The sequence below is a fragment of the Papaver somniferum genome, chromosome 7 (genome assembly GCF_003573695.1).
Source record: "Papaver somniferum cultivar HN1 chromosome 7, ASM357369v1, whole genome shotgun sequence".
NCBI classification, from domain to species: domain Eukaryota; kingdom Viridiplantae; phylum Streptophyta; class Magnoliopsida; order Ranunculales; family Papaveraceae; genus Papaver; species Papaver somniferum.
Genome location: NC_039364.1, coordinates 175,314,997 through 175,337,399, shown reverse-complemented (window position 1 = coordinate 175,337,399; position 22,403 = coordinate 175,314,997). Strand labels below are relative to the sequence as shown.

The following is a 22,403-nucleotide window of genomic DNA, read 5'->3' as shown; positions in this document are numbered from 1 at the left end:
CAATTCAGAATAGTAGCTCATCGGAAAACTTTCACGCAATGGTATAACTTCCTTGTCCACAGCAAGACGGCTCAAGTGATCCGCAACGGTGTTCTCAATTCCTTTCTTGTCTTTAATCTCTATATCAAATTCTTGCAAGAGAAAAATCCATCGTATGAGCCTCGGTTTCGCCTCTTTCTTCATTAGCAAGTACCTAAGTGCTGCATGATCAGAAAAGACAACAACTTTTGTACCAATTAGATAAGAGCGAAACTTTTCTAAAGCAAAAACAATGGCTAACAACTATTTTTCAGTGGTTGTGTAGTTTTGTTGGGCTTCATTGAGTGTCCTAAAAGCATAATAAATGGCATGAGGTATCTTCCCCACACGCTGCCCAAGCACCGCACCAACCGCATAATCACTTTCATCACACATGAGCTCAAAAGGCTTGCTCCAATCCGGTGGTTTAATGATAGGGGCTGAAATCAAAAGTTCTTTCAAACGATTGAATGCCACCACACACTTATCATCAAAGTTAAAAACCACATCTTTTTGCAATAAATTGCAAAGTGGTGATGCTATCTTGGAAAATTCCTTGATGAATCTACGATAAAAACCTCCATGACCAAGAAAAGAGCGTATCTCCTTCACCGTAGTGGGAGGGTTTAGAGCACGAATAAGGTCAATCTTAGATTTATTGAATTCCAAGCCTTTAGAAGATATTATACGTCCTAAAATTATGCCATGAGTTACCATGAAATGGCACTTCTCCCAATTCAGCACAAGGTTTGTTTCAACACATCGTTCAAGGATTAATGATAAATTGTGCAAGCAAAGGTCAAATGAATCCCCAAAGACACTAAAGTCATCCATGAAGACTTCGATTATGTTTTCAACATATTCTGAGAAAATACTTACCATACACCTTGCCTGAATCAGTAACTTCGGGTTGCACAAGTTGTGTACCACTTCTCAACGTAATTGCATTGACACCCTCTTTTGGGTTGATACGTTGAGAAGGGAGTTTCCCACCATTTTGTGCCTTCAACTGATTCAACTCAATAGCCATAGAACCAACTTGAGTTTGCAACTCCTTAACTGTACTCTCCGTTCTTTGCATAAAAGATTTCAGCAACTCTTCCATATTTGACCCCTGATTTTGAGGTTGTTATTGTTGTTGTGGAAATTGTTGTTGCTAAAATTGTTGTTGTTGTGGTTGAAATCCACTTGGACGGTTGAAACTAGGTTGCCGAACCACTCCTTGCTTGTTGGCATAGCTAAAACTGGGGTGATCTCTCCATCCCGGATTGTAAGTGTTGGAGTAGGGATCCTACCGTCTCTGTTGATTTGGAAAGACAGCATTAGCTTGTTCATTGGGGTCTTCATACCCTTGAAGAGACTTTGGTATCACCGCGGCTGCAACTTGTTGCATCATTGCTGTCATGTTACCCATTTGTTGACGAAGTTCTTCGACCTCTCTCACTTCATTTACTCTCCTAAGAAGCACATCCGAACCACGACTCAAGAATTGTTGCGAGTTCGCTGCCATGTTCTCAATCAACTCTCTAGCTTGTGCCACCATTTTGTTCACTAGTGCACCACCACCCGCAGCGTCAAGAAGATTCCTATCACTTGTTTGGAGTCCTTCATAGAAGTGTTGGATTATCATTGCATCACTAAATTGGTGGTGAGGACAGCTTGCCACCAATCTCTTGTATCGTTCCCAACATTCATATAATGATTCTCCCACATTTTGCTTCATCCCGCAAATCTCCTTGCGAATTTTTGTAGCCTTTGATGCTGGAAAATATCTCTCTAAAAATAGTTTCTTCAACCCATTCCATGTTGTGACACTTCCGGAAGGCAAATAATACAACCAATCCTTAGCACTATCCGCCAAAAAGAATCGGAAAACTTTCAACATTGCACCTTTCGCATCAGTATCCGCTGGAAGCATGGCCGTGACAATGGTGTGGAAGTCCATAAGATGCTTGTTTGGGTCTTCATTCACCATGCCATGGAACTTTGGTTATTCTCTAAGCAACCCCGACTTGATCTCGAAAGTAGAGTTTGTTTGAATACACCATTGTTGTGTATCCAACTTGTGAGAAGCTAAGTGCTTGAGTGTACGATTTGCATCACCCATTGCTTCTTATTCTTCAACTAGTGGTTCTTCTACGATTGGAACCTCTTGTTCTTCTTCCACTTCTAACTCTTACAAACTTATCCCGGAACATATTGAACTAACTATTTATGTGGAATCCCACTAGTAGTATTCTCGTAATACTCATCGGAGAGGGGGGGTATCCTAATTAGGAGAAATATATTACGTGCACTTCGTTTAAAGACTTCTTTGAGATCAAGAAGCTTCTAGTAGTACCGTTGTTGGGAAACTAGATCCTATTGTTATTTAGTTTTCGGTTATTGATTTTATTGACTAACGGTGTGTAGTACCTTTTTAGATCTAGTTTGTTTATTTTATGACCCTTATTATGATATAAGACCAATCAAACTAGTTCAAGGACCAACAATTTCAAATCTGCTTTACTGCATCTACATCTGAAGATAAGACTTTTGATCATCCATTGTTAACAGACTTCGTTATGTGTGTGATCGATCATTAGTGGAATCAAGTTGTTTGTGCAGGTACTTTGAAGACTGAAGATTGAAGACTAGAGGATTTCTTTTTCTTATTCTGTCTTTGTGATAACTTCGTACACGCTTGATTGAACGGGATCTGACAAGCTTGATTATTTCGTATAAACTTTTCAATCTTGTAGTGTAGATCGACGATTTATCTTTGTGTATTCCTCTTTGAAATCTACTTTGATAGTTTATGACCTAAGATTGATATTTCGGTAATCTTGATCTTAGTTGATCTAACTGATACAAAGGAGTTTATTTTGATTAAAAGGAAGAACCTTTGTACTCAACTATATCTCTGACTTATTTCTTGAGCTTGATAGAGCGGTCACTGAAACATATTAGTCCTTTGTTGTTCTAAAATACGATCTAAAGGAGTTGGGTACTTGAAGTTTTCACAGAAGGTGAAGCTACATAAGATAGTGGAGTTTATCTTAGGATTCACGTGCATGGACTATATTGGTTGTAGGCGCATATATACAGAAGAAATTGAGTAATTTGGAGTTAGTTTACTCGGTCTCAACTATACAAAGTTTTAGTAGTCGTTGTATAACGGCTTAATTATTAGCGTATTTAAAATTGGAGTAGGTCCAGGAGTTTTTCTTCCTTGCATGTTTTCCTTGTTAAAAAAATCTTGTTGTGTGTCTTTACTTTATTTTCTGCGTTATAATCATCGCTATAGTTATAATTAAAGTAATAACACAGTATGTTAATCAGATACTTTTGATCCCATAGTTTGGTTCGGTTTCAAACCTATTCTATACACCAAGTGTATTGTTTAAGTAATCTCCTTGACAGTTCTTGTCTGTATTAGATTACACAAGGTGTATCTTGCATATGTTGATATCGAAAATATTGTGGTGTACTTGTGACCCTCGTCATTTCACTATAATTCTGAAAAGTTGGCTTTCTACAGTTATTACACATATGTTTCTTCCTTAGCTTCTCAGAATGAGGTGTATACCTCTTTTTATTGGGACTTCCAAGTAGTTTAACAATAATGGAGGGGCAACCTTAGTGTTTTCATCAACTTTATCCAGTTTCTCGACATCAGGAATAAGGACGATTGGATGTGAGTAAGCATTATGATAACATTAAGCTGTAAAAGCAGGATCAATGTAATCGTATACAATATGCATACCATACCAACAAAAACAAAAAGAACTCATCAGTAAGTAACATTCAAAAAAAGAGAAGACAAATATATATATATATCAGCATTCCCACCAGCTTGTAAAAAAAAATTTGTCCGCATATAAGAAAATTTAACATAAATCTGAAGAAAAAAACCCAAAAATGTATTAGAAAAACTCTTAGAATGCATCAGCATGAGAACATGGAAATCAGTTTACATTCCATCTTCGACAAGTACAATTGAAAACATACAACTCCACTGTGCTTCTTGGGAGGAACTAGCATATACACCTCAAACGAACCATCCCATGCTTGTTTAGCCCTATAGCTTCTCCCAACATCCTTAATGGTCTTAAGATGGTGTTCCACTCTTGGTGTAATCCGTGATTCCCAACTTTGATATTCTTTCTTCCTTTTATACATTAATTCCATAAGGCGAACCCGAATTTGGTCCACTAAATAAGATTGCAGACCTTTGTCATTTTTTATCCAACTAATAAAAGATTCAGCAACACTAGAACTCTTTTGACCATAACGCATTCCAAGAAATGCATATATCGCCCAATTCTCACGAGGTATTCCATTGAGCCAAATAATCATCTTATTCAAGTTGTATAGCTTCACGGATTTCACAGCACTAACGAAACCTTGAGGAATGAGAGCATAGTAGGTATACTTGAACATACTCATTGTAGCCTTATGTTTCTTATAATTTTTGTATACATGAATGTTTTTCTTTATATGAAAATAACATTAGGAATGATGGTTGCTTGGAAAAACTTCTGGGACAACATGTATTAAATGTTTACCTCAATCTCTTATAAAAATTATAGTTCTATCAACATCGAGAATTTTATTAAATTTCTCTAAAAAACATATCCAATTTGGTTTATCCGATCGTGAAATTATACCAAAAGCTATATGAAAAATTCATGCAAATAAGTACAATAGAAAAAGTACAAAAAATTACAAAAAGAAAACTATATGAATATTATAACAATGTACATAATAACCAATGACTTTCATAAAAACATTGTACATAATAACTTCACGGGTATATATAACGAAAAAATGAACAAAAAACATATTTATAAGAGATACCAGTAGAGCACCTATAAAAAAAACTCTCAAACTTCTTGGAAACGTCATCAACTCCAAGAAAAACTTCATTACCACTATTACGGCATCTACATACCATAGAAAGTCTCCCCACAAAACTTGCTTTCCATACTCAAGACCCGAATAAGCTTGATGGTAAGTTAACTATATTCCATAATCTAATTCAAAAATATATTTAATATCATAAGCCTTTTTCTTCATCGTCCATAATGACACCTTATACAAACTTACGCTTGCATTTAAATTTGCGAGAATCAGCAATACAACTCCACATGTGTGCTCCTTGTGAAAATAGTTTATATTAAAAAAGATTTAGATTACCATCGACCATTGAATCATGAAATCTCCACTTACATGTTGTTGTGGAGAACGAAGCACACTTAAAAAAATAAAATAAATGAAATAACATTAAAAAAAGCCTTAAAATGTGTAGGAACAAAAAAAATTATACATATTGCCTGCACGGGAAAACGCGTGCATACTACCTGCATGCCAGAATTACCTTAATAATGTAATGGTAAGGAGCACTCTTTATGATTGCATATGGATAGCCGGGGAATATGGAATCCTTATCTACTACTGCAAGAACTACATCTACTCCTTCTACAAACTGTTGGCCAACATCACCAAGAACATTCTCTCACTCCTTTAACCACGGTGAGCGAGAAACTTGCGCTCCATCATGAATAAAAGAAGTGATGTTATCTTCAGCCAAGTCGTCTACTATATCACCATCATATTCTGTTGATAGTACTAAAGAAGAAGTCTCCCCGAAAAATTCAATCGACAAGTCAAAAGTGTTGATGTTATTAAATATAGTAACAAATCATTGACTGAAGCTAAAAATCAATGTGCAAACACACTTAAATTTCCTCGTTGTATAAGTCTGAATTACAAAGATAAATCCATCGAGAACTACCAATCAACTTTAGCTCATTAATTGTAGATGATGATGTGACAATATGCAAAACTTCTTAATTACGAAAGTGAACAATTGTTGTAACATTAACACTCGCATTCTTCTCTGGCAAACACAAAAAAAAAGTTAGCTCTGGAGATTTTTTAAATGAGTGCATAGTATCTGCACGAAATAAATACATGTGATGAAACTAGTATCACAAAAGAAATTGAAATTATAACTAGTACATGATTTAAATCTAATGCCAGAAATTTCTTCAAGACCTGATTAAAGATTAATCGATTATGATTATGATTGTTCTCAACAAATGAGATATTTCTGAACTCAATAGCTAACTATATCGACAATTGATTCTCTAGTATATCTTAACTTACTGAATTGAAACACAATACTCTTGAATCTAAAAAATACTTGTTTTTCATCAAATCAGAACTCCACTAGAATGTTAACTTACTGAATTGAAAAACAATGTTGTTGAATCTAAAAAACTAGACGTTCTTGATCAAAATCGAAACATTAAAAAAAAACAAATATAAAGAAAATCAAAAAGAAGAAGATGGAGATAACAAAATACCAAAAATCTTCAGCGAAATCTTCTCTCAACCAAATTGAATCAGGTCGTGAAGTGAAATACCATTGAGGTTTGGGGTATGTCTGCCAGATGGGTTATCTCCAAAACCAATTTAACCATCAAGCCTAGCCTCATTGCCAAGATGTATACCATCAGTCAGAACCATAAACCACCACATATCATTTCCCACCATTTCTACTACTTCAACCCTCACCACCCATTTTGTCATGTTAATACCATTATTACTCTTGGCAGTTTATACCATCATTCCTATGTCTATCTAAAAAAACACAAAAACCATTTATGATTCACCAACTCTTAACCTCATCATGCTTACGTACCATATACATGTATCCCAGAAAAGGTCACAATGGATCATTGGCTTTGCTTTCGCTTTGTTTTCTTGTCATCCAACTCACGTGAACTCAAATCCACCATCTCTGTCGTTACACATAAAAAATGGGAAAGATAGGGACAACTCGTATGATAAGCTCTACCTCCAAAAAAGAAACAGTAGCACAACAACAACTACCTTACACCATTTTCCACCTGAAAAATTGTCAAACCTTATTCAACAGATTTCTCATTCCCTTTTTAAGGTTCAAAACCATAAAAAAATAAAAACCTATTGTCATCTCTTCATCCTTATAGTCTGTGAACTCTATCAGGACAGTACCAAGAATAGATTCATATTATATTCTTTATTTGTCTTCCCACCCCAATCAATCTCTCTTCATACACATCCAGTCTATATTTCCAGATAACTCTCAAACTATAAGTCAAGAAATTAAAACCTTTCTGCTCAAATGGCTGAGAAACTAACTCTACCATCTATACTTTATGAACCAGTTTTCATTGATAAAACTGTCATTCTATCTGAGTCTGATAACAACTGGAAATGGTGTATGATGGGTTATTTATGCTGCGAAACCCTTGTTCCTACTTCTTCAATTCGCTACTACATCTGTAATCAATGGCCTCTCGCTCAATCACCTACTGTTACAACTTTTAGTTGATTATGCAACAAAGTTCTCATTCGGTTCTTAGCTGAAGATGATTTTAACAGAATTAACTAACAGAGGCATTGGTTTGTCTATGGGTATCTAATGGTACTAAAGGTTGTTCCACCGGAAGGTTGGCCAGCAAATAATTATCAACTCTCATTCACTGAAGAACTCATGTGGTTTATCCTATGCAATATTCCAAAGGAATGTACTTAATTTAAGGATCTTCAGAAACTTACATTCAAGATGGGAGAACTCATTGAAGCTCAAGACCCTTATGGAAATCATACTTTAAAGAAGAATGTTAAAATTTGTGTCAGAATTCCTGTTCAGAAAGCTTTACCAATAGGCATCCCGCTGTTTACTAGTGGAAGAACTCAACTTTTTCTTATAGAATGAAGATACATAAAAGTTTCAAAATACTTCTGCTCTTCATGTCGTGTTCTTGATCATAAAGATGGTAACTTTCCTGCCTGGAAATTGAAACAGAAAGCTAGGAAGCTTCTTCTTCTAACAGCAAATATACTCTTCCTGAGGTCTCAAGGCTCATGATGACACCATCACCAGTAAACAAACAACATGTTCCTACTTCTAATGCAGTTACTGATGCTATTATGTAACAAACTGAGATTGTACCAGATACTCAAGTCGATTCTACCATTTCACCTATATGCAACAAAGGAAAAGCTAAAGATAATGTCCAGAATATTGAAAAAACTGCTCAAAAGGGTTTATCAAATATGCTTCAGATGGGTCCTTTTGTCAACAGATCCACAACATTGAAGATTTTCGATGTTGGTCCGATTCAGCAAAACTCGACTCAGCAAAACAATGGGTTACCTATTATTTTCAAACAAGTCACCACTTAGAATGTTACTGTTGAAGCTTCTATTCCTGGCTCTGAATCGATTTTAAATGGTCCAATTCGAACTTCTAACTCTTCAAGAAGATTCAAAACTGCTGTTGTCCCAAACCAATCACCAATTATCACAAGAAGAACTCTAATCTCTGCTGAGCTTGATGCTCTATCAAATCTCAAAAGGAAGATTAACCCCAGAGCTGATCTGAGAAAACATATAAAGCAAAACTATTCTACTGTATCTAGCATTGTTGTTATCCCTGAAGAGCGGGATAATACTGAACCTGGATATGCTCAACTTTGCCCCCCCCCCCCCCCCCCCCAATCACCAAATTGGGGGATTTACCTGCCATCAATCTCTCCAATTCCTCTCTCAACACCAAGCCTTTGATTGATTCCTATTGAAGCTATAATGTACCTGCTGATACTTCCCAAACAACAATGGTGTCCACAATAATTCTCATCACAATTTTGCTACTTTTAATCTCAATTCTTCCCAAGATACTTCTCAAAGTGGTGATTCTACCAGTGCCCCTCTTGGTAGTGGGTCTGATTCCACCACTCAGGTAAACTCAACCCCTTTACCCCCTTTAAATGCTTCCATTAACTCTGATATCCCTATAAATCATTTTCCTGTCAATAACGTCAATATGCTAGCTTTGAACATTAAAGGTTTGGGTAAGAAAACAACTAATAAGGAGCTTAGTTTGCTATGTATAAATGTGAATCCTGATATCATTTTCCTATCGGAAACCAAAATGAACAAAGATATGGCGGTTAGGAAACTAAAAAACATGGGTTTCCCTTGTAACTTTAATGTTTCTAATATTGGAAGAAGTGGAGGTCTAGTCTTGGCCTGAAAGAAGGAAATTCAACTTAACATTATATCCTCAAGCATGAGGGGCATCTATGTCACATCTACAAACATTATTCATTACAAAACTTATCACATCCATTTTATGTATGGTGAACCTAATAGTAGTTTGAGGCATGCCTTTTGGGAACAACAATGTCAATTGTCTAATGCTCCTTTAGATGAACCAGTTTTCTTTCTAGGTGATTTTAATGCTCTTTTAGGAACTGAGGATAAGAATGGTGATCTAGAGGTTGATGATTCTGATTTCTCAAATCTTAGAAACTTTTGTTCCGTTTTTAATTTACATGATTTTGGTTTTTCTGGTCCCAGGTTTACTTGGTATAATATGCAACAGGGTCCTGACCTTATTCTTGAAAGATTAGATAGATGCCTTATAAACCAGTCTGCTGAGGATTTATGCCCTAATCTTTGTGTAAACAATCTACCTGGAGACTCTTCTGACCACTGCCCTATGCATATAGGTTTCAATTATGAGGATGTTTGTATGCCTAGACCTTTCCACTTCATGGTTATGTGGATTGAAGATCCTACCTGTAGAGATATCATTGCCAACTCTTGGGCTGTTAATGTTGTAGGATCTCTTGCCTATAAACTAAAAGCTAAGCTTTTAAGTACCAAGAGAGGTCTTAGGGATTGGAATAAATCTTCTTTTGGTAATATTCAAACTAATATATCTATCATTAGGAAAAATTTGGTTGAGGTGCAAATTTCTAACCCAACAGATTCTAGCACTACTTCTAGACTCAAAGCTAGATTGGAATATCTTTATAACTTAGAGGAACTTTATTGGAAGGATAAATCTAGAGAGGTTTGGCTCATCGAAGGTGACAGGAATTCACCCTATTTCTATAGAGTAACCCTCTTTAGGAGGAAAAGAAATGTCATTAGTTGGATTAAGGATTCCTCAAACACTATTCTAACTGATAGAGATAGTATTGGAACTTCCTTTATTAATTATTTCAAAAACCTGTACTCCTGTCACCCTCAGCAATTTAAGGATGAGATTCTTATTGATCTCCCTATTAAATTTTCTGATGAGGATAATTCCCTTTTAAATTTTCCTCTTATTTCTGAGGAAATCAAGAATGTAGTTTTTCAAATGGGGGTGGGGGAGGCTCCTGGCCCTGATGGTTTTACATGCCGGTTCTACCAGAAACACTGGGATATTGTAGGAGAGGCTATCATTGACATGACTCAAACCTACTTTTGAACAAGGCATATTGTGAAAGTCTTTAATCATACCAATATTGCTCTTATACCTAAAGTTCCTCTTGTTGAAATTGTGTCCCAATACAGACCTATAGGGCTCTGCAATTTCATTTACAAAATTCTTTCAAAAACTCTTGCTAATAGACTCAAACCTTTCATGAATAACATAATTTCCCAAAATCAAAGTGCCTTCATTCCTAAGAGGAGTCTTTCTGATAATATTCAGCTAGCTAATGAGGCTATATTTGATGTCAATCATAATGACAAAGTTGAAGGCATTGCTGCCATTAAACTTGATATGTCCAAAGCCTATGATAAGTTAGAATGGTCTTTTCTTGAAAGTGTCTTGACTAGAATGGGTCTCTCTAACCACTGGATTAAACTTATAAACTAGTGTGTTTCTACAGTTTCCTATTGTGTCCTCCTCAATGGTAGCCCTACTGGGTTTTTTCAACCTGAAAGAGGTTTGAGACATGGGGATCCACTATGCCCCTATCTTTATATCATCTGTTCTGAAGCTTTTTCTTCTTACATTGACAGTTTATCACACTTTTCAGAGTGTCAAAGATAAAGATGTGTAATATAGTCGTTTTCGAAACACAAAGATTGTTGGTGCTTAGAAGAATTGTTTAGCAAAGCAATAATATGATTTTGATTGGTAATTGAGAAAGCAGAGAACAATATTTGTAAAAGAAAGGAATAAGTGATTGTTGTATCTACCACGACTTTGAGGTTCCACCTAATGTATTCAAGTATTATGTGATCAAATTATAACTCGAACAGAACTGAATAATGATTCGTTCTACCCGGAAGATATAGCAAATTGGGATTTTAAAGTAACTAAAACAAATACCATATCATGACTGATTGATTATGTTTCTAAAATAAAGCTCAATTGAGAAATGTCACAGGGATTCCCTAGCATTCAATGTATCCGGAAATCACAATGAATCTAAGAAGTTTGTAGACATCATCAACACAAAAATGCAATCAAACAGAGACCAAGAAATGGACTAAAACATGAAATTCATTTATGATCACTGTAAAGAATACTAGAACCCATTAAGCTTCCCCTCTTGTCTAGGCAGAGAGGGGTTTAGCTTCTCACTGTTGTGTAGATAGCCATTAAAAGTATTCAACCAAAAACTCTAACACACAAGAGAACTAAAAAGAACTGAATTAAATAGAAAGCAAAAGAAAATTCAGATTGCAGTATTCAATCGTACCCTTATCGGTTGATTGTTGTCCTCCTTTATACACAACAATTGTGACTTATTCTCTGACTTCCGGATTCAACCCTGTTTTCCTGCCTTATTCATCTCTCCATCGGGTACACAGCACACCCATCTCTAATGACTGATTCAAACCCTTCCTGGATTGGGGGAATAGTTTTATCTCTTCCTCAACTGACCGGGCACCAATTCTGATTCTGACCAAACTCGGGCCTTCATCAAATCTGGCCACTACTTCCCAAATCCAACAAACAGAACCCATTGCGAGTAGTAGAGATACCACAAACTGTAATTAGCCCAACCAAACACCCAAATTATCTTCTCAATCTAACTTCAGCTTCCATTTCTTCTCCGAGTAATATCAACAACTAAACACAAATTCCATTTCTGCTCACTCCGTACATCAAACTCCACTTCTTTATAGCACCCACATGGCATCTGAAATTCCATGCTTCTTCCATACATACACGACTACCATAAACATCACAACAGACTACAATCTCATCCTCCGTTTGAACATCCATAAAGACCCAAACTTGAATCACTTAACCCCCAAATTCTGTCGCTCAATCACCCATTCAGATTACAACGGAAACCCCCAAAAATCTGTGTTCGTTGCTGCTGTAACTCCAATTCCTGTTGCATACCCACATGAGAAGCCCCAGATTCAATCGCTGCTGTTGGGAAACAAATGAAATGATTGGCTTGAATTAAAACACCACAAATCGAGCTCGCAAAAGATACCCAATTTCAGTCCGAGTACGAACCCCTAAAATCCATTTGTTGCCTTCATTGATTTCCACCGTTAATAATCAATTGCTGTTGTACAAAAACCAAGAGTGCCTGCACTCATTAAGAGCAATTGAACTGCAAATAAAAGAATTGTTGTGTCTGGGTTGATTGAAGACCCTAATACCAGCCACAAATTGCCCCCGAAACTGATCCATATGATGACCTAATTTCAATTGATGTTGCTGTTGTAGAATTGACCACCACTGCCTCAACTAATCAAGATACAATAGAGAACCGCAGCTGTTAACCTCATCTCTTCTACCACTGCTTGATTTGTCGAGACAAATCTCTCAATTTCAGTTGATAAACAAAACCCCCTAAAGAACTCTGCTTCCAGATCTGGTGTCTCCGTTCGTTGGCAGCCATAGCTTTGAGAAGAAAATGTCTTTTGGTTTGGTAGAAAGAAGAATGTGTTTGTGGTAATAGAGTAGGCCACATCTCATCTGTATTCCCTTGTGCAGCACACACACACGTTAAAGAAAATAATTTCTTTGTTCCGGTACATTGACCTCTCTGGCCTTCAGATGATTTAGGTGGTGCCTTGGAGCTATGTTGTCGCAAACGTCATTTAGCTCCTCATTTAGCCATTATTCTCCGGGTGAACAAATTATACTTGTAATTCCTATAAATGACTTAAAACAGTATTATTAGCCAATAAACGAGACCTAGCTAGTGTAAATATGGGTGTAAAATTGTAGCACATACGTGCTTATCAACAGCCTTCTAAAGAAAGGAATTTTGAAAGGTATCAAAGTGTGTAAAGATGCTCCAGAGATGACACATTTGTTATTTGCTGATGATTCCCTTTTGTTTTCTAAAGCTACTGTTCAAAACTTTCAAATAATCAAAGACTATCTCCAAAAATATTGTTTGGCCTCTGGCCAAGAAATCAATTTTGATAAGTCTGGTAGTTTATTTAGTAGAAGAGTTCCTGAACACAGGAAAGCTCAACTGGCTAATATTCTAGAGATTAAGAACAGGGATTTAGGAGAAAAATATCTTGGCACTCCTACTGTGTTTCAAGCTTCAAAAATTCAAACCCATATGGGTATTCTCCAAGCCGTAGATGCCAGAATCTCTATCTGGCTACATAAGCTCTTGTCCCAAGCTGCTAGAACTACTTTTATCAAACACATTGGTCAAGCCATCCCCTTTTTCAAATGAGAGCTTTCCTCATCCCAAAACATCTCTATAAACAAATAGATTCTCATCTTTGTAAATTCTGGTGGGGAGAGACTTTAGACCCTAAAGATAGGAAACTGCATCTGCTAGGGTGAGACATTCTATGCTCCCCGAAGGCTGAAGGTGGTTTGAGATTTAGAAAGGATGAGTTAAATAACCTAACTATGCTGGCTAGAAATGCTTGGAGAATTCTAGAAGATCCAAATTGTGTGCTAGCCACTGTTCTTAAAGCCAAATACTTTTCTAGAACTGATTTCTTCTTGAGTGCCAAGTGCACTAGTAATGCTCTTGGACATGGAAGTGTTTGCATGCTATCAAAAAACTCATTAAGCCTTTCATTTCCTGGATTGTTGGGGATGGTCATTTCATTGACCCCAGGTGTGACAAATGGATCCCTACTTTGGGTACTGCCACACCCAACCCTTTAGTCCCACCTGACCATAATATTAAAGTCTCTTATTTCATTGATCCTTATACCAGAACTTGGGATTTGTCTAGATTAAACACACATTTTGATAATGCTTCTGTTAAGAAGATTATCACTATTCCCTTAAGTCAGTTATACACTCCTGACAGGAGGGCTTGGGATCTTTCAAAGAATGACAAGTTTTCTTTAAAATCTCCTTACATGGGACTTAGGCCCTCCCCCTGTAAAAATCTTTGGATGCGTATTTGGGAAATTAGGGTTCCCTACAGAATCCAAGTCTTTACATGGAGAGCTGCTAGAAATGCTCTTCCTGCTAGAACTGTTTTACATACTAGAATGCCTATGCATAGTGTTGATTGTGCTAGGTGTAATGATCCTTAAGAATCCATAATGAGTGCTTTGGTCCTTTGTCCCTTTGTTAGTGGTGTCTGGTTTCTCTCTGATTTTTGTATCAACACTCAGTTTTTTCAAAATAAGTCTTTCATCGACTGGTTAATGTTTTGGTTAACTGCCCTGTGTCTAGACTTCTTGATGAGGTGCAGTGTCTTTTTGTTACTATCATGTGGTCTCTCTGGACTAGTAGGAATAACTTCATTTTCCAATACCTGAAAGAAACTCATGTAGCACTCTTAGAAAGATCTAGAGCTATGTTTTTCACTAGGAAACCCTGCTTTACTGTTTCTCCCTCCAGTCCTGTTAATCAATGCGATAATTGGATGCCCTCTCCTTTGGATGGATAAATTGTAACACTGATGGTGCTTATGATGATATTACCGGAGCTAATGGTGCAGGATATGTGATGAAGAATTTCTCAAGCAAATCTTCTTTTTGTGCCTCCCTGGTTTTTGAAGTAAAGTCTGCTGAAGAAGCTGAAGCCAGAGCTATTTGGGCAGTCCTCAAGAAAGCCTTGGATCAGAAGTTAACTCGTATCATCGTTGAAAGTGACGCAAAGACTCTTATTGATCAATTTTCAGATGGCTCATTTGATGGAGACTCTCGTACGGATGCCATCTTTAAAGTAGGGGTGTCAACGGGTCCGGATCCTCCCGGGTATCACTAGACCCGGACCCGGACCCTACTTATAAAGATCGGGTCCGGGTCCTAACGGTTCCGCGTCCGGTTCCTAAACTTGTGGACCCAGAACCAGACCCATTTAAATACCCGGGTACCCTTGGGTTCCGGGTACCCATTGGGTCTTAAGAAAATTATTAAAAAAACCTCAAAAACTTAATTTTTTTCTCTTTTTGGCTTGGATTTAAATAACTTTTATAAAAATTTATTATTATTTCTTATTAATGTACTAAATAAAGATTAAATGTAAGAGAAAAAATTAAAACGAGTAAAATATCAAAGCTAAAACTAGCAAAAACATGAATAAAAATATGAATAAACGGGTACCCAACGGGTATTACCTGTTTGGACCCGTTTAGATTCGGGTCAAATCGGGTAATTATCCGTCGGGTCCTAAGTTGCTAATGGGTCCAACTTTAGGAGCCGGAACCGGACCCAAGTTTTTCCGGGTAATGGGTACCCATTGACAGCCCTACTTTAAAGACATTCGGTTTTTTTCTTCTAAACTAGTAGTCTGTATTTTTAGTTTTCAACCGCGTGTTTGTAATTATGTGGCTCATGAGCTTTCTAAATGGGCAAAAAAAAACAATGCCTCTATGTAATGGTCTGTGCCTCCTTTCTAGTTGTTAAAAAAAAAAAAGCTCGAAATCTTTTAAGCCTCCGACTCGGGACCAAAAAGTGTAAGAAAGAGTGAGGAAAGGGCCTCGCTCATTTTTGATAATAATTTTTATCACTCATTACAAGTCAAATGTCTTTGTCTTGGACGTAAAAAATCTGACCTTGTACTCAGCTCGTGAACTACAACACTTACCTCGAGGAAAAAAGTTAAATATAGGTATGCAGAGAGGTTGGTATGATACAACTCCACATAGAATAGAAACAAAGTAAAACATCAAAAGTTGTTTTGTAAGAGCAAGGGCTATGAAGTGAGTATTCTCATTCAATACGACTGAGTATCACTGGATTTGCTCAAATTAGGTGCTACTATGAAGTGAGAATACTCTTTCATTCACCAGTAATCACTCATACACTCATTGGAACGAGTGAGTGGCGAAAGGGGAGACTAAGCGGCTGATGTTTAGCCTCTTGGGAAAAAAATTCTCCAAGCGGCAGATGTTTAGCCTCTCAAACATATTTTTTTAGTATTTTTAATTTAGTTTAAACTCTTTTATTGGGTCCCGCAGAGATTTTATTAATAAAAAAAATTGAATATATACCCGGGAGGCACATCTTGAGCCGATTGGAGAGATTTTTTCTCTCCAAGCGGCTGAAAATCAGACGCTTAGTTTGTTTTTTTAGTTTCCCATGGTTAGAAAACTCCTCATTCACCCAGTCCCTCATTCATTATGGCATTGAATGAGTGTTTTTCACACGCATTCCATAGCCCTTGCTCTAAAAGAAGTCTTGTGGATCTCAAAAGCAGAACAATAGACTGTTGTTGGTGTTGTAACTGAACAATACTATTTAGAGATGTATACAACAATAAAGATTTCGTGACTTTCAAAGTTTAAGCCTTTGGCAATTTCTTCTTCAACAAAGTTATACATAAATGGCACTTCCTAATCTCCCCTGTTCTGCAATGGACATGATCAGTCAATTTGCAGATTTACTCAATAATGATAATCATTCAAAAACAATTCGTATTGAATCTCCCCTTCCAAACCTCTCGAATGAATACCAAAACTGCCTAGTCTTACTCATAATTTCCCCCAGATCTTTCTTTATATCTAATGTCAGAGAAGTACTCCACAAAACATGGAAATGTTGTAGCCAAAAATTCTTTGTTTCAGAATTTACTGCAAAAACCTATCTTATTAGGTTTGAATCTCATTCTGATTCGGAGTTTATTATGGAATGTTCTCCATGGGTAGTTCGTGATGATCTTCTTGCGCTTGAAAGATGTGAACTAAACAAATTGCCACGCCAATATCTATTTGATAAAGTTGAATTCTGGGCACAACTTCATGGGTTACCTGTCAATTATATTGACAAAAACTTCATTCAACAATTAATTAGATTGGCAGGAAGTCATAGAACCATTACATCCAAAGAATCGAGGAACTGGGGAAAGTTTGCAAGAGTGCGTTTACCTATAAACGTAAAACAACCTTTAAGAGATTCAATCTCTTTTCCTATATCTGTTATACATGAAATAAAGGCTGAAATAAGATATGAAAGATTACCACGATTCTGTGTTTTTTGTGGCATCATTGGTCATTTAATGAAGATGTGTCCTAAAGTTTGTCAATTCAAGGACAAGATCCATAATGAGTTCCCACCAGAACTACATGAAAAGGCGTATGAACTTATCATTCCAAATACCATCGGTCGTTAGATGCTAACACGAAAGGTTACATTAATGGCTTGGAAGAATTTCAGACATCGGATTTTCATGAAGAAAATCATGGTGACATCCAAAATCCCAGAAGAACAAGTTCCACACAGTTTTCAGGGATGATGAATCATCATGCCATGTCATTTGATTATGACAACAATGCAACCACATCATCTTCAGGTTTACTAAAGAAAAATCAGTTAACTTGGATGTGCAGTTATCATCAGTTAAGACGTGTTTGGGAAATAAGAATATGGAGGTTACCAATACAACCGTTCAGAATACTTATCCAACTGCTACATTCTTAGAAAACTCTTCTACAATAACTGATTCAATACCATCTCTTCAACAACTGAATTCAGAACTTGTTAGCGGAAAATCTATTCTTTTTGAACAGCAACAGTTGTCTACTCACTACAACTTCAATAGATCTCAGACTCTTCAAGTTTCAGATTCATTTCAATTTGTTGCAAAGAAGCTAAAATCTTCTACAACAGAGGTATCTAATAAGTCAGTCAATGAGAATCTTCATCAACTTATATCCAGGGCAAACCGAAATTCACAGGATAGTCACAGTGGACGGATTTTATGGAATCCCCAACAACCAACCAAGACTGCCAGGGGGAGTGAACGGAAATCGTTGGATAGGGATTTTCGCTTTGCCTCTGTTTCGAAATCAGCTTCCTTCAGAAATACTAGTGGCGCTAAACGAATGCAGGATGAATCATGCATCAATTCTGGAGGATTACAATCAGAGATGGCTGCAAGAATCGAGGAGGATTCAGATGATCAATGGGAGGTGGCGGCTAGTCCTAATAGGCTGCATGATCCATGTTAGTTTTTGCCTGGAATTGTTGGGGGTTAGGGAATGACCCAACAGTTCAAACATTAAAATCTTTCCTGAGGAGCTCAAACCCGGATATAGTTTTCTTGTCAGAAACAAAATTGTCTGAAACAACTTCTCTTCCTCTCATTCGTCGTTTAGGCTACTCAAATCATTGTATTGTTCCTGTGGTTGGGCGTAGTGGTGGATTATGGTTGCTCTGGAAAGAAGATATTGATGCGGAAGTTATATCTTTTTCTAATAATCTCATTCATCTTCAAGTTAAGCAATCTGGTCCATATCCTTCATGGAACCCGTTTTCAGTCTATGGTCCACCACAAAGACCAGATAGAGCTCAATTCTGGCAGAGTTTATCCATTTATTCACAATATGTAGCTGGTCCAAAATGTTACATAGGAGATTTTAATGTTGTTTCATCCTTAAGAGAAAAACATGGAGGGGATCAATCATTAAACAGTACCATATCTAATTTTAATGGTTTTATTCATGAAAATCATTTACTAGACTTGGGATACTCTAGACCGGCATATACATGGAGTAATGGTAGGCAATTTCAAAATCTCATTAGACAAAGACTCGACAGAGTTCTTGCTTCTCCAGATTGGTGTTTGTTATTTGAAAACGCTGATGTCTTGCATTTGCCAAGACTTTCAAGTGATCACTCTCCGATAATCTTAAATACAAGAAGAAATATTCAAAGGAACCCTCCTTCTTATAGATTGGAAGCTTACTGGTGTGCCCATCCTGATTTTCTTAAAGTTGTATTGGAAAATTGGAATATAAATCTCTCAGATGATTTGGTGACTAAACTGGGATGTCTAGATAGATTTCTCAAAAATTGGAGCAAAGAAAAAATTGGTTGTATAAAGAACAAAATAAGAAGATTGAAGAAAACATTGCTGCAACTACAAAGTTTAATTCCTTCTCCAGCCTCCATTCAAAAAGAAAAGATAATTTTTGAACAACTTAATGAATTTATTTTGATGGAAGCAACATATTGGGAGCAAAGAATGAAGCAAATGTGGTTAAAGAATGGTGATATAAACACAAAACAATTTCACCTATCGGTACAACAGAGAAGAAAAAAGAACAACACTTCTTGTATACAAAATTCTTCTCAACAATGGCTAACAACTCCAACAGATATATCAGAGGAATTGATTACCTTCTTCAAAACCCTGTTTCAAGAATATACTAACACCAATATTCCTTCAAATATGAAACATTCTTCATATATTATGGATCCGGAAGTAAATTCTTCGATTTCTGATACTCCATCGGGTGAGGAAATATGGAATGTGGTACGAAAGATGAACTCTTACGGCTCTCCAGGACCGGATGGTTATCCAGTGGTGTTTTACAAAAATTGTTGGCCTATCATTGGTGAAGATACTACAAAATGTATTCAACAAATTTTCATCTCTGGCAATATACCAAGTAAGATAAATCATACCCATTTATGTCTTATTCCAAAAGTCAAAAATCCAGTTTTGGCTATAGAATATAGACCAATAGCATTATGTAACGTGCTATATAAGATTGTGGCTAAAATTCTAGCTACTAGGATCATCCCGTATCTAGGTTTATTTATCTCTTGGTCTCAGAATGCTTTTGTGAAGAACATGCAAATTACTGATAATATTGTAATTGCTAAAGAGATTTTTCATTCAATGAATAAATCAAAAGCAAAACAAGGATTCTTTGCTTTAAAGGTGGATATGTCAAAGGCGTATGATAGGATTCCATGGTCTTTTTTGGATTATATGTTGCATCAAATAGGAATTCATGATCAAACTCATAATTTGATAATGAACTGTGTTACTTCTTCATCTTTCTCCATACTGTTACATGGTGCTCCTTATGGAAATTTCGCGAGTGGTAGAGGATTACGTCAGGGTTGTCCTCTATCACCCTCTTTGTTTATCATCAGTTCTCAGGGATTATCACTTGTTATGGAGAAGTTCGAAAGTACAAGTCTCTATAATTGTTATAGGATTAATTTCCAGTCACCAATTATAAGTCATTTAATGTTTGCTGATGACTTATTCTTTTTTGGGGAAAATTCAGAGGAGAATGTGGATCAACTAAAACTTATCATTGATACTTATTCTTCTTTCTCTGGTCAAGTTATTAACTTCTCAAAGTCTTCAGTTCATTTCAGTAAGGGATGTACGGTGCCATACAGATACATGACGATTCAAAAACTAGGTGTTAATGAGATGCAAATTGAAGAAAAATATCTGGGAACATATCTGTTAAAATCTGATCGTAATATCGATACTTTTGAACCTCTGAATTCAAAGTATGATGCAAAATTATCGGGATGGAGATCTTTGTTTGTTAATCAGGTGGGGAGAACAGTTTTGTCCAAAACTGTTTTATCTACTATTCCAAATTTCTTAATGGGAACTTGTATTCTACCAAAAGGTGTTACAAAAAAATTAACACAGACACAGAGGGATTTTTACTGGGGTCATGATTTACACACAAGAAAACATCATTTCTTCAAATGGGAAAAAGCTATGAAATCAAAGGAGGATGGAGGTTTGGGTATTCGGAATATGGAACTGTTGAATCAATCACTTGTTATAAAACTTGTATGGAGATTCCTAACTGAACAAGATTCAACTTAGGTGGAACTCTTTCATTCAAAATACTTACATCATACTTCTTTCTGGGATTGTCAGCCGATGCCGGGAGACACAAATACTTGGAAGGACATGCTAGAAGTCAGAGATAATATCCGAAATAATTATTGTTGGTTTATAGGATCTGGTGACTCCATTAATATTTGGAAAGATCTTTGGGTTCTTAATATCCCTGGATTTAGGCCAACAAAACGGCAGAGTTGCAACCTTCAGGTAACTTGGATTTCAAATCTCTTTTTACAGGGTGAAAAAACTTGGGATATGGAATTATTAACGGAAATATTTCCTCAAGATCAGGTGGATATAATTTCAAGTATGTATATACCTCAAGATGTGGAAGTCCAAGACACTTTAATTTGGTTAAAAACTCCTTCTGGAAAATTTAGTACCAAGTCTAGTTACAAGTTATTGTCTGACAATATCCCTATGAATTCTATGGTGGCAGAATTTCCATGGAAAAGTTTTTGGAAGAAATTAAAGGTTCAACCTAAAATCCAGAACTTTATTTGGAAGGCACTACATGAAGGTCTTGCGGTCTACACAAATATAAAGAGTTCTAATCATCAGAATCAGAAAATTTGTCCTCTTTGTAATATGGTGGAAGAAACTGGTTTTCAACTTTTGTTTAAATGTCAGTTTGCTTTAACAGTTTTTCAGGCGAGTCCAATTCTTATTGAGATTCAGGGAGAAAATGTCATGCAAACTATTCAGCACTGGATTTCTTATCAAGACAAAGGAATTATGTTAAACTTGGGATCCTGTTTTGTGTGGAACATCTGGAAAACAAGAAACAATCTAATATTCAACAACACTCAGGCTATGGTTGATGTCTGCATTCAAAAATCTCTGGAAGATTTCAAGAGCTTTGATCTTCATCACGCGTTGAATTACTGCTCGAGTATGGGAGTGACTAATAGTACGGTTACAGTCTAGGAAGCACCTCCTATATCGTTTGTGAAGATAAATGTAGATGTTGATTTCAATAATGGAAAGGGTGCGGTGGCAGCAGTGGCAATAGACTCAAATGGATCTCATATGGGTAGTGGTGCCATATGTTTTGACACTTTTTCAGCAGCAGTGGCGGAAGCAAAGGCTTATGGCTTTGGAATGCAACTAGCAAAAAGGCTACAACTTTCTAGAGTAATTGTGGAAGGTGATGCTGATGAAATTCCAAAAGCAATTACAGGGAATACGAATACAATACCGTGGAGCCTTCGTTCTACGGTTTTATCAATTTTTGACCGCGTCAAGGAATTTAGTGACATTAGTTTTGTTTCTGTTCCTAGAGACGCAAACTCAATTACGCATGACTTAGTTCAATACGCAAATTCAAACTCTTTAAATAGATGGTGGTATCATGAAGAGCCACTTGATTGTATTATGCAACACCTCAACTTTTCTAAGGATTAATATAATTAATGATATGTTTCCTTCAAAAATAAAATAAAATAAAATAAGTAAAGATTTCGTGACATTAATTATTGATGTACCCTATAACAAAGCAATTTAAATTCACTAAAGGGAAAGGGGATTTTACTGTGACAATTAATTCATGTAC

The 22,403-nt window shown here is 36.4% G+C and overlaps 1 protein-coding gene across 1 annotated transcript; it reads left to right on the top strand.

Annotated features, from left to right (window-relative positions):
• The first annotated feature begins 13,684 nt into the window (after window positions 1-13,684).
• Window positions 13,685-22,255, top strand: LOC113295564. Its single transcript, XM_026543895.1, has 7 exons — window positions 13,685-13,898; window positions 14,739-14,965; window positions 17,571-18,186; window positions 18,339-20,794; window positions 20,885-21,058; window positions 21,143-21,673; window positions 21,779-22,255. The coding sequence occupies exons 1-7, from the start codon at window positions 13,685-13,687 to the stop codon at window positions 22,253-22,255; spliced, it is 4,695 nt and encodes a 1,564-aa protein (XP_026399680.1).
• The last annotated feature ends 148 nt before the right edge of the window (window positions 22,256-22,403 follow it).

Excerpts from the sequence above, each read along its gene's own strand:
- LOC113295564 (XM_026543895.1), top strand. The coding sequence starts at position 13,685 with ATGCTGGCTAGAAATGCTTGGAGAATTCTAGAAGATCCAAATTGTGTG. Across the intron at positions 13,899-14,738 it reads GGTCATTTCATTGACCCCAG|GATATGTGATGAAGAATTTC; the intron begins GTGTGACAAATG and ends CTAATGGTGCAG. Across the intron at positions 20,795-20,884 it reads AATCACTTGTTATAAAACTT|CCGATGCCGGGAGACACAAA; the intron begins GTATGGAGATTC and ends TGGGATTGTCAG.